The sequence below is a fragment of the Bos indicus genome, chromosome 12, assembly GCF_029378745.1.
Source record: "Bos indicus isolate NIAB-ARS_2022 breed Sahiwal x Tharparkar chromosome 12, NIAB-ARS_B.indTharparkar_mat_pri_1.0, whole genome shotgun sequence".
Lineage (NCBI taxonomy): Eukaryota > Metazoa > Chordata > Mammalia > Artiodactyla > Bovidae > Bos > Bos indicus.
In genome coordinates this window covers 71,365,058-71,378,558 of record NC_091771.1, presented here as the reverse complement: position 1 = coordinate 71,378,558, position 13,501 = coordinate 71,365,058, and the positions used below count along the sequence as shown (strand labels likewise).

The 13,501-nt window shown below is 46.6% G+C and overlaps 1 protein-coding gene across 1 annotated transcript in view; it reads right to left on the bottom strand.

The window, feature by feature from the left end:
- LOC109567082 (ATP-binding cassette sub-family C member 4-like) overlaps positions 1-4,004 on the bottom strand; it is a 171,231-nt gene extending 167,227 nt beyond the window's left edge. The window contains 1 exon segment of the mRNA XM_070799964.1: positions 3,931-4,004. Within this exon segment, the coding sequence (XP_070656065.1) occupies positions 3,931-4,004 (74 nt within the window).
- Between the last annotated feature and the right edge of the window lie 9,497 nt (positions 4,005-13,501).

Sequence of the window (13,501 nt, the reverse complement as noted above, 5' to 3'; positions counted from 1 at the left end):
ACCACAGCCTCAAGCAAGAAGTAGAACATTCCAAAGGTATAGTCAAATTTATTGGTATGTCCTTACAGCAAAATAAACTGCCTAACAAATTTAAATTTATCTCCTGTAGTTTATTCTTGTTTTTTTTTTTGGTCTTTATAGTTCTGCATCTGATCAGCCTGATGTGTCCTTTAAGAGGTATCAAGTGGATAATTTGCTGTTCAGAGTCTTCCATGGGTCCCCCAGTGTGTTGATTCCTACCCTCTGTTGACCTGAAACAGACAGACTGCAAAATATTTCCCCAGCAAAGATGGGCTTATCCAGAATCAGCAGAGAATTGCAGTTTGAGGTCTGCATTTGTGGAGAGCCAAGTGTAAGTCCCCAAAGTGCCAGGGCTGGAGAGCACTTTTATAGATGGGAAGAGGAGGTTGGAAGGGCTCTTACAGAGTCCATGGCTTTTCATTGCCTGCATCCTTGCTAGGAAAGGACAGCAGTCCTTCTTCTTCCTGTTGGTGCTGCTGTTGTTGTAATCTCATGTATCAAACTTTCAGAGGCTTTCTACTGGGGACCACATGGGATTACTCAAGCGCTCTGTGGTGGTGATGACTGCTGTTTGTCTGGGGGCACTTGTGCTGTTCAGAGCATCACTGACCCTCTCAGCATCCCAGGGAGGTGTTCTCTCCAGGTCTTCTCCCCACTTTCCCGAGGCCAATACTTAGAGGTACTAGCCACTAATCAGGAAGTGGCAAAGTCTAGACTCTAACACAGGAACACTTCCAAATGAGGCACATCAGGTGCCATTTTTTTTCTCATTAAATTTGTCAAAACTGTGGAAAATGCACACGACATAAAGTTTACCATCTTGATGATTTTTCAAGCACGCGGCTCATTATTGTTACCTATCTTAACATTACTATGCAACCAGTTTCCAGCACTCTCTTCCTCCTGCACTGTTGTGCCATCAAACACTAACTCCCCACTTCCCTTGCCCCCAGCCCCTGGCAACCACAAGGCCACTTTGTTTCTCTTTAAATTTGACTGCTTTGAGGACTTCATGTAAATCAAATCATAAAATATTTGTCCTTTGTGATGCACCATTTTACAACCCCACCGTCCGTGTGCAGGATTCTAGTTTCTTCACATCCTTGCCAACACTATTTTTTCTTCCTTTTTTTCCCCATGGGAGCCCTCCTAATATGTATGAGCTGGTGTCTCATTGTGGTGCATAACTAACAGGGTTAAGCAACTATATGCCAACAAAAATTAATTCTAAAAAATCATGAGCTATAATTTTGATTAAAAAAAAACTGCATGTGCAGATATGCCAAGATTTCTAGGGTAAAGACTAAGAAATAACCAAAATATCCACAAGTAGACCTGGCTAAAAAAACAAATCCTTATTCCTTTCTTCTTCTGTGTGCTCAGTCATGTCCAACTCTTTGCGACCTGATGGACTATAGCCCACCAGGCTCCTCTGTCCATGGGATTCTCCAGGCAACAATATTGGAGTGGGTTGTCATTTCTTACACCAGGGGATCTTCCTAACCCAAGGGTCAAACCCACCTCTCTTGAGTCTCCTGCACTGGCAGATGGATTCTTTACCCCCGTGCCACCCATCTGGGAGGCCCTTCTTCTTCTATAGTTTTAATATTTTTATATAAATAGAAAAAATATATATTCTTTTCTAAAATTCACAGAATATTCTCAGAATAGCAGTTACATACAGGGCAACACAGACTCAGGAGCCAGACTCCTGGTTTGGGATCCAACTTTCGCTATTAAGCTGTGTGATGCAGGCAAGTTACTCAAACTCTTGGAATTTGGGGGAGAATGGATACATGTATAGGTATGACTGAATCCCTTTCCTGTCCACATGAGACTATCACAACATTGTAAATTGGCTGTACTCCAATATAAAATTAAAAGTTTTTAAAAAATTACTCATCCTCTCTGCTTCAGTGACTTCACACGTAAAATAAGAGGTAATAGCTCCTTCCAGTTCATCAGGAAAACTGGAAATGGGTGTCTACCCAAACCAATGAGAAGTCCTCACCTCACCGTCTCATTTGCATACACACACATTTTGAAAATCCACAAACAGAACATCCCTGGAGAGTTCCTTGCCCTGCCTGAGGTTAAGGGGAGGTGTCTCTACTTCAGTATCATTTACAGTTGTTGCTATTTAGTCACTCACTCATGTCCAACTCTTTTGCAACCCCATGGACTTTAGCCTGCCAGGCTCCTCTGTCCATGGGATTTCCCAGGCAAGAATACTGGAGTAGATTGCCATTGCCTCCTCCAGGGGATCTTCCTCACCTAGGGATCAAATCCATGTCACCTGGTCTCCTGCTATTGTAGCAGATTCTTTACCACTAAGCCAATAGGGAAACCTACACCCATATTTTTCCTTCTTGTCCCTCTTTCCTTAAGGGCCACGAAAAACCCAAGAGATGTAGATACACACACTGAATACACCACCATCAGAACAAGCATAGAAGGTTCGGTTTCCTGGGGCTCCCCGAGGCCTTCCCATATGAAAAAAAGGAAATGTCAGAATTTGTGAGAAAGATGAATGATTTAGGGTCCAGAAATGAATAATAATCACCCAAGTGTGATTAAACCCAGAGTTTGAGGCCCATCTAGTTAGTGGTCCCAGCTACTGGATGGAAAACTTTAGTTGAGAGCTTCATCTCTCGGAGTCCCTTCTCATCTGTGTGTTTCCTCCCAGCTCAGGGACCCTTCAGTGTTTTCAGGACCAAAGGACTCCTGGGCAGGACCACCTGCATCAAGACCTTGCACTGCTTCTGGAAAGGCTAGAGATGCAGATAAGACCCCACAGGCTTCAGGGACCCCATCTCCAAGGTGACTCTCAAAGGTGGAAGTGGAAATATTCACAGTAAGGAAAGGGACTGGTCAAATCCATACTCCAGTCCTCAGTGTATCCCAGGTAAAATTAAAATGGGTTCAAGAATTGTGTCCCCATTCATTAAACGGTGGTGACTCAGGCGGTAAAAGCATCTGCCTACAATGCAGTAGACCCAGGTTAGATCCCTGGGTCGGGAATATCCCCTGGAGAAGGAAATGGCAACCCACTCCAGTACTCTTGCCTGGAGAATCCCATGGATGGAAGAGCCTGGTAGGCTACAATTCATGGGGTCGCAAAGAGTCGGACATGACTGAGCGACTTCACTTTCACTTTCATTAAATAAAAAACAATAGTGTTCTTACACACATGAAATGTGTCACAACTAGACACCAGGATATACAGTGAGAGATGCACACGGAGAGAAAGAGGGAGGCAGGGAGACCTGGTCACAGACACAGGGACAAGGGAACCCAGTGCAGTTGGACTCAGCCGTCACCTAAGGAATATGGGGAAAGGTAGGGACATTACCAGAAGATGACAACAGGAGCAGAGCACTGACTAGATAAAGGAAGCGGCTCAGGGCTGTTTGCTTAGTGGGGAAAGGGTGCGAATTAGTTCCCTTTGAATCCGGAGTTTTCAAAGTCCCGTTGAATTCATAGTTCACTGTGAATCTGGAGCTGTCTTGCGGAAGCCGACTAAGGATGGCATATGGGGGTCCAGTCCTTCTCCCGCTGGCGGTGACCAGCCCTGGGCAGCCTAGGTTCTCAGCCTCCCTGCCTCCTGCTCCCACTGCCCCTCCTGCTCCCCGGGACTAAGGAGGCTGGCGGGGCAGCGAGTTGCAAGGCAGGGAGACCCTGTGCCCCGCCACCAGGTCCCTCTTCCCGTTCCTGCTACCCCTTCCCGTCGCCTCACCCAGAGGGTGCAGACAGGGACCCCCGTGGCCGGCGTGGGGAGACCCCACCGCTACAAGCAGCCATCGGAAAGCGCTCCCTCGCCCTGACCCTCGACCCTCAGCCCCTGCAAGGCGCAGCAGCGTCAGGCACTGGCCCTGAGGGGCGGGGTGTCTCAGCCCAGGCGGGGCTCACCAGGAGAACAGCCGGGAGCAGAAGTTCGCATCCTGCAGCGGGTTGGGCTTCTCCTCCGGGGACACCGGCTGCATCTTGCCGGCCTGGACCAGCGCAAGCCAGGGGCGTGGGGTGGGGGCAGCCGGGGGCCACACGCAGGTGTGAAGCGAGGCCGCAGGCGCCGCTGATGGAGGCGGTGGGGGAACCGCAAGGCACGGGGCTCAAGACCCCAGGCGCCCACGTTCCCTAACTGGGCTGCAAACTCTACTAAACTCTGAGCCCAGGCCCCCACCCAGAAGATGGAGAGGGAGAGGCAGGCTGCAGCATAAACGCCCCTCAGCTGTGGTGAAGACAGAGAAAGCTGGCAGAAGGAGATAGCAGCTCGCCCTCCCGGCACGCTGCCCTCATCAGGACAAAACAAGGGCGCTGTGGGAAGGTCTCCAACTGGAATGGAGCAGGATCCTGGGGGGCTTACCTGGGATAAGCTACCCCCCCCCCCCGCCCAATCACGAGACACACTGAGCTAGTGGCCAATACTGGTCAGTGGAGGTGAGCACAGATGACAAGCACAAAGCTGCCAAGCTACTGAGATGACAGCCTCAGGCTCCCTGGTGTCTGTTCTACTGCTAGGCTGGCCCTGGAGGAATCCTGTTTTGATAAGAGGAGGGAAAAGGAAAGACCAAAACACGTTCTTCTTGTGGCATGAAGGACAGTTACTCAGCAGTGCACTGATGCACAAAGAAAAGTACATAAGCAAGAAGTCAAGGTTTACTTTATCTCTCAGCTAAATAAATTTTAAATGAGCTAATAAGCAGGTGTACAAGAGGGAAATAAAGAACTTCCAACGTTTTCCCCATATATGAAGCCCGCATGAATATATATGAAGAAAAATGCATTCAAAAGTATTATTTCTGGAATGAATAAACAAAGTGTGGTATAAACATACAGTGGAGTATCATTCAGCCTTAAAAAGAAAGGAAATTCTGCCATGTGCTGCAGCATAGATGAGCCTCGAAGACTATGAGGTTGTGACTTACAATTAGAATATTTATTTAGTCTTCATGCTGTTGCTGTTACAGAACTCCTAAAACCCTTAGGTGCTCTAAGAGTGAAAAAATATCTTTTGATAATTGTAACAAGCCCCTTTCAACTACACCTGAGTTTTAGTGAATGCATCTGTTAGTCAGAAAAACCAACCACCTGATTAAAGGGTTGGCGCTTTCAGCCCCACCCCCAAAATCCAGGGAGAAGAGGGACTGGAAACAGTTCAACCACCAATGGCCAATGCTTTAATCAACCTTGCCTAAGTATGCTTCTATGAAGCCTCAATAAAAAACCAATAGGATGGGGTTCACAGAGCTTCCCAGCTGGTGAACATGTGCAGGTGCTGGAAGGGTGACTCACCTGGAGAGGCCTGGAAGACCCTGCCCCTCCCCCTGCCTTGCTCTCTGCATCTCTTCCATCTGGCTGTTCCTGACTTGAATCCTTTTATGATAAACTAGTGATCTAGTCGGAGAAGGCAATGGCACCCCACTCCAGTACTCTTGCCTGGAAAATCCCATGGATGGAGGAGCCTGGTAGGCTGCAGTCCAGGCTCTCGCCAGAGTCGGACACGACTGAGCGACTTCACTTTCACTTTTCACTTTGATGCATTGGAGAAGGAAATGGCAACCCACTCCAGTGTTCTTTCCTGGAGAATCCCAGGGATGGGGGAGCCTGGCAGGCTGCCATCTATGGGGTCGCACAGAGTCAGACACGACTGAAGCGACTTAGCAGTAGTGGCAGCAGACTAGTGAAATTCATAGAAACACAAAGTAGAATGGTGTTTGCTGGGCAGGGGGGATGGTGGGGAGTGTTTAATGGACACAGAGTTTCAGTTGGAAGGTGAAAAAGCTCTGGAGATGGACTGTGGTGATGATTGCACAGCAATGTGAATCTAATCAATGCCCACAATAGTACATTTTAAAATGGTTAAGATAGTTCACATGTGTTATGTATATTTTACCATGTAATGGAGGAGAGAATTCCTTTTTGTTTTACCCTTCTAGGTCCTCTGGCTGAGACCTGGGAAATTCAATTGATATAAGACATATGAACAAGAGAAAAAGTTTATTAACCTGTGCAGCATGCCCATGTATGCAAAAATCTTTCATCATTCACAGACAGTTGTTGCTGTACTAAGATGTGTTTGTAAAAGTGCTTCATTTTCAAGAAGATCCATAGGAAGGACTTTTGACAAGTACAGATTTCTGATAAGTTTCAAATGAAGAGCTAAACTTTGTAAGAAATTATAGAGTCCTAATGGAAAACCTGATGCCTTCATAAAACCATTAACAAAAAGGACTAGTTGCTGAGTGAACTGGAGAATATGCTTATAAATTTTATTGTTTTTGTCTAAAATATTACTGGTTTAATTTAGTGTTTTCCCAACATAAAAAAATCCTTTCCCTTAAGCTAATTATGACTTAAAACAATTTGGAAAATTACATCTTTGTAAGTAGAATTAAAACATTTGTCTTTTCTTTCTATCTGATCCCTCCAAAAACTAGAAACTCTTAGGTTCCCAGAAGCTGTGTCAGTTGCCTCATAACAGGGCGACTCTTCCACCTCTAGTTGAGTGACAATGTTCTCTGAACTCAGTTTCTCATCTATAAAATGGGTATTTAAAAGTAATATCTGGGACTTCCCTGGTAGTCCAGTGGTTAAGAATCTGCCTTGAAATGCAAGGGAGTCAGTTTAATCCCTGGTCAGGGAACTCAGAACCCACATGCCAGCAGAGCAACTAAACCTGAGCACCACAGCTATTGAGCCTGCCCGCTGCTCCATATGAGAGAGTCCATGCACCACAACAAAAGATCTTGCATGACACAACATAGGTCCCAAGTGCCACAATAAATCAAAAAGTAAAAAACAAAAACTAATAACTATCTCATGGAGTTATTGTTTATGTGAAAGTGCTTGTTGTAATTTCTGATGCAGAAGGGATGTTTAATAAGTGGAGGTTATTATAGCAAGATACTTTATCAGAATATGAAATTAATTGTCCTTCAGTTTGGTCGCTCAGTCATGTCCAACTCTTTGTGACTCCATGAATTGCAGCACACCAGGCCTCCCTGTCCATCACCAACTCCTGGAGTTTACCCAAACTCATGCCCATTGAGTCGGTGATGCCATCCAACCATCTCATCCTCTGTTGTCCCCTTCTCCTCCACCTTCAATCTTTCCCAGCACCAGGGTCTTTTCAAATGACTCAGCTCTTTGCATCATGCGGCCAAAATATTGGAGTTTCAACTTCAACATCAGTCGCAGGACTGATGAACACCCAGGACCGATTTCCTTTAGGATGGACTGGTTGGATCTCCTTGCAGTCCAAGGGACTCTCAAGAGTCTCCACCAACACCACAGTTCAAAAGCATCAATTCTTCTGTGCTCAGCTTTCTTTACAGTCCAACTCTCATATCCATACATGACCACTGGAAAAACCATAGCCTTGACTAGACGGACCTTTGTTGACAAAGTAATGTCTCTGCTTTTTAATATGCTGTCTAGGTTGGTCATAACTTTCCTTCCAAGGAGTAAGTAAATTGTCCTTTCTATGGTATAAATGTTTGTGATAAAGGAGTGAAAATGCAATTCTTGAGGTTATAGCTTAAAGGCCACTGGTGCTGGCATAAAGAGCACAGTTTTCAAGAAAACTTAATCAACTGAGTTTTCCTCCAGAGAAGAGAGACTGAAACCCAAGTCAGAGGAGAGCAAAGATCTGGGGACAAGAGGCAGAGAGCGGGAATCCCTGTCCCCCGTGGTCACCATCCTCAACCTCCCAGGCAAGGACGAAGTAGGGGGATATCAGAAATGATAGAACCCCCACCCCAAGTATGACTGGTGCCTTACCTCCTGCTAGAAGCCAGGTGAGTTGGCCGCTTTGCAGAAGAGATTCCCATACCATCATCTGTGTTACAAGTAAAAACCTGATTTCCCACATGGGGTCTGGAAAATTCAGAAAGTGGGAGGCAACAGGCTTACAGAGTCTGTGAGCCAGGATGAAAGAATGCCATAGAGGGAGATGAAGCATGTGCCATCCAGCTAGGGAGCAGATGAGAACCCAGTAACATCCTTCCTTAAAAATTCCACAGCAGAGTTGATTTTAAAAACAGAATACATTTAAAAAAAATATTTGCCCAGAAAAGTGGAAATCAGACTTTTGCTAAAGTTTAAGAAACAACACCAGGAGGATAAATAAGAACTCTTCCTCAAACTAGATTATCTGCTTTATCATCAGTTTCGATTTATAGTCCCTACTCTTCATCCTCCACGTTACAAGTGGTGCAGGAGAAGGAAATATCTCATCCTGGGAAACGTGGGAGTACCAGGGACCAGCTTCCAAGTGAGGGTCTTTGGCTTCCTGCAGGAGAGAGTTGAAGAGGAAGCTGAAGTAGAGTGAAAATGGAGTTATTCAGGGACACACACTCCATAGTCAGAATGTGGACCCTCTCAGAAGATGAGAGGGCCCAGGGTATGGGGTTGTTAATTGTCATGGTCTGGGTAATTTCATATGATAATAAGTGGGACGAATATTCTTGCTATTCCAGGGAAGGAACAGGGATTTTCAAGAACTGAACCACTGCACACTTTTGAAATGGAGCAGGACCCTATGGTCCTTGCCCCCCATGTCCTCTGCCTACCTTTTGTCTGTGGAAAATCTTTAGCCAAAAAATATGTTTAATTCCAGAAGTGAGAACATGTAGATACAAAGAAAAACAGTTAATAATAATAATATAGTCATTAAGCATAGTCAAGGACCTCTTAATTCCTTCTCAAGGGCTATAGATAATATTCTGAGCCATATCCTGTGAGCTGTCTTATAGGTACTGAAAACCCCTCCAGGTTAAGAACTACATAATGACCGGACTGTAGCCGTGACATAAACTGCCACAGTTCTGAGAACTGACCTCGAGAAATGGGAACAAACCAACCCTGGAACTGAAGAGTAACTGTACTTAAAACAATTAAGATGACACTGGTCAGACCACCAATGACCAATTTCAAGATGACTGTCAGCATTGACTCTGCTGTTTCTACACGTAACCCTCTCCCTCTGTCTATAAAAGTTCTTGTCCATTCATTGTCAAGGGAGGAGGAGTCAGCCTTTGTAGAGGTGCCCACCCTCCCCCCTCACCACATGCTGCTGCTGCTACTGCTAAGTTGCTTCAGTCTTGTCCGACGCTATGTGACCCCATAGACGGCAGCCCACCCGTCCCTCCTCCCTGGGATTCTCCAGGCAAGAACACTGGAGTGGGTTGCCATTTCCTTCTCCAATGCGTGAAAGTAAAAAGTCAAAGTGAAGACGCTCAGTTGTGTCCAACTCGTAGCAACCCCATGGACTGCAGTTTACCAGGCTCCTCCGCCCATGGGATTTTCCAGACAAGAGTACATACTGGCATCCAAAATAAAGTAAATGTTCCTTTCCACCAACCTGGCCTCTTTATTGGCTTTTGAGTGGCGAGCAGCCAGACGCTCCTCTTCGGTATCACTTTTTGGCCTTCTGTGGTCAGCCTTGGAACTATCACAGCACCAGTCATGGTGAGAGGGGAATGAATTTTAGTGTTATAATGAAGGTGTAATGAGTTAGAGATCAGAGACCAGACCATGCTCAACACTATATTGATTTTAGCTGGTTCAAGCCAGTTTTTGTGAGATCCTGTTTTTCTCAATATCTGTATCCTCTTCTTTCCTGTCTCACAAGCATAGAAACACTGTTTCCACAGTGATGAGGCCTTCTTAGCCTCTTATCTGGGAATCAGGACCTGGTTCTCTGTGTACCCTGATGCCTAGGTCCTTCCCTTTTCCATTTAACTAATACCAGGTTGTCTTCCTCAGATGAAGGGCACCACAGACTCCCACTTATTTCAGAAGCAACATCAAGCCCCAGCCAAGAGGGAGTTACCTTAAAAAACAAACAAAACTTATTATATCAATACCTTCCCTTTTGGATCTTCAGGCATAGAGGAGAAATCGGTCTCTTTCTCTTCATCAAGATTATCTCCACAGGTAACCAAGGAAACGGTCATTAAAGGTAAGGTGGGGCCCTTAATATTCAGGGAGGCTGGGCTGAGACAGAACAGTCACTGACAAAGCCCATCAACCATTCCCTGGGAGTAAAATAGAATCTGGATAATGAAATAAGGGCTACAAGGTCTTCCCTTGTAGCTCAGTCAGTAAAGAATCTGCCTGCAGTGCAGGAGACCTGGGTTTGATCCCTGGGTTGGGAAGATCCCCTGGAGAAGGAAATGGCAACCCACTCCAGTATCCTTGCCTGGAAAATCTCATGGATAGAGGAGCCTGGTAGGCTGCAGTCCATGGGGTTGCAAAGAGTTGGGCATGACTAAGTGACTAATACTTACTTAATGAAATAAAGTGTTACCTTTTTTCTCTCCCTTTGTTGCTGAGTCAAGTTTCACTTGTTCACAGGGCGCCTCATGCAGAAACCTCAACCCGGCCCTTCAGACAAGACTCCCTGATGCAAAATGGCTGCATCAACACCTCAGCTCTGAGGGCCATGTGCAGAGATGCTGAGCCTGACACTATGATCTGGAGCCACGGGCAGCACAGCTGAGCCTGTCCTGTGAGAATCGCCCATCCCCCAGCTGACAGGAATCACATAGAGCAGTCCCAGGGGTGTTTTAAGGGGAAAGCATGTCCTCTGGAGCACATTCTATGGGCACAAGCCATACCTGACAGAGGGGCTTCCCAGGTGGATCAGCAGTAGAAAATCTGCCTGATCCCTGGGTCAGGCAGATCCCCTGGAGCTGAAAATAACAACCCACTCCAGTATTCTTGCCTGGGAAATCCGACTGACAGAGGAGCCTGGCGGGCTGCAGTCCATGGGGTTGCAAAGAGTCAGACATTACTGAGTGACTCATATACACACATGCACAGCTGTCAAATGAAACCCCCTGGCCTTTGGGGTCTGACTAGGGAGAGTCAGTAGTAAAACAGGAAGAAATCAAACTGTCTTCCGCTTTCCTGGTGGCTCAGACAGTGAAGAATCTGCCTGCAATGGAGGAGACCAGGGTTTTTGACCCCTGGGTTGGGAAGGTCCCCTATAGAAGGGAATAGGCAACCCACTCCAGTATTCTTATGTGGAGAATTCCATGGAATTCTGGTGGGCTATAGTCCATAGAGTTGCAAAGAGTCAGACAAAACTGAGCAACTAACATTTTCTAGCAATGAAAGCAGCTGCCATTTGGGAAGAAATGAGATCTTATATTTCCAACAGAGGTTTTTGTTTGGCTGCTCTCTTGTGGTTTTTTTAAAGTGCTGATTCCTGCCTCCCCTCTCCCGAGATTCTGATTTTACTGAGATGAGGCTTCAGCACTGGGTTTACAGAGCTCCCTTGGTGATTTTACAAACCACTGGCCTTTGCCATGTTGAAGTTATAAGGACTCTATTTGGATGAGGAACAAAGTAAACAAATTAGGTGATTCTGTAGGAGCAGAAAGGTGCATTTCTGTGTCTAGGGTGTAGATGAGGTGGGTGAGGTGGGGGCCTGTGACACCTCTTGCCCTCTGTGAGGTCTTCCTGGCCCCTCATTCCATGGCCTTTCCACGCTGGTCACCTGGATACATGAGTCTTCTGCCCCCTGGTGGTGATTTTCAGTATAGCATGGTTGTCCCTGGAGGTTTCATACCAGCCTAGTTGGGTATCCAACTCAGTGGCTCAGTGATAAAGAATCTCCCTGCCAATACAGAAGCTGCAAGGTTCAATCCCTGATTTGGGAAGATCCCCTGGAGAAGGAAATGGCAACCCAATACTGCAGTATTCCATGGACAGAGGAGCCCACCAGGTTATAATCCATGGGGTCACAAAGAGTTGAACATGACTAAGCACACACACCCATGCAGGATTTATGGGCAGACACTGACAGTATCAATTCACTCATGTTATTAAAAGCTGACTACAGAACAGTCTACAGTGTGTATGAGTGCCTCTCCAAGGGTTACACTCCTATAGTTACTTCTTTTAAAAGATTCCCTGATGGCTCAGATGGTAGAGTCTGCCCACAGTATGGGAGACCTGGGTTTGATCCCTCAGTTGGGAAGAACCCCTGGAGAAGGAAATGGCAACCCACTCCAATATTCTTGCCTGGAAAATCCCATGGACGGAGAAGCCTTGCGGGCTAGAGTCCATAGCATTGCAAAGAGTCGGGACACAACCGAGTGACTTTACTTTCACTTCTGGAGCTTTCCTCATGGGTCAGCCAGTAAAGTATCTGCCTGCAAAGCAGGACACCCGGGTTCCATCCCTGAGTCAGGAAGATCCCCTGGAGAAGGAAATGGCAACTTACTCCAATATTATTTCCTGGAGAACCCCATATGGACAAAGGCACCTGGCAGGCTACAGTCGATGGGTTCACAAGTGTTGGACAAGACTCAGCAACTAAACCACCACAGTCTTAGTTCACAAACCTGAGCTTCACACATCTGAGTCCCAAGATGTGGCTTGCTGGGAGGGAAATCCTGGGAAATGTACAGGATGAGCAGCTCTGCAGTAACTTTAGGAGTCACTCCTAGGCAGAGAAACTCGGAGCTCCAGGCCACTGGCCAAGCACAGGTCTGGCACATGTCTGTGACTGGAACCTTCCTGTGCCTGGAGTCTGAGGTGTGTGTGTGTGCTTAGTCATGATGATTCTTTGGGACCCCATGGACAGAGGATGGGATTTCTGTCAGGAATACTGGAGTGGGTTGCCATATCCTCCTCCTGGCGACCTTCCTGACCCAAGAATGAAACTTGCCTCTGTTGGTTCTCCTGCAGTTGCAGGCAGATTCCTTACCACTAGCGCCCCCTGGAGGGCTTGAGGAAATTGGTCTTGATAAGACCGCTGGCTGATAGCCAGTGACAGGCGCTTCCCAGGTAAAGAGTCTCAGTGGTAAAGAATCTGCCAAAAAAAAAAAAAAAGAATCTGCCAAAGCAGGAGACACAGGAGATGCAAGTTCCATGTCTGGATGGGGAGGATGCCCTGGAGGAGGAAATGGTAACCCTCTAGTATTCTTGCCTGAAGAATCCCATGAACAGAGGTGGCTGGCAGGCTGTAGTCATAGGGTTGCAGAGTTGGACGTGACTGAGCACAGTCAGTGACAAGTGCCTATGATAAAGAGCATCAAGAAGTGCAGAGGTGTAAGGTAATGAATGCCCCAGTAAACAGCTGCTGCTGCTGCTGCTGCTAAGTCACATCAGTCGTGTCCGATTCTGTGCGACCCCATAAACGGCAGTCCAACAGGCTCCGCCATCCCTGGGATTCTCCAGGCAAGAACACAGGAGTGGGTTGCCATTTCCTTCTCCAATGCATGAAAGTGAAAAGGGAAAGTGAAGTTGCTCGGTCGTATCCGACTCTTCGTGACCCCATGGACTGTAGCCCACCAGGCTCCTCCATCCATGGGATTTTCCAGGCAAGAGTACTGAAGTGGGGTGCCATCGACTTCTCCACAGTAAACATCAGCTGCCCCTTATTGTATTGTGGGGTGGGATGTATTTTTATTTAACTATCACATTTAATTTTGGGGGTATATGAAAATTTATTACTATCATGCTTTCA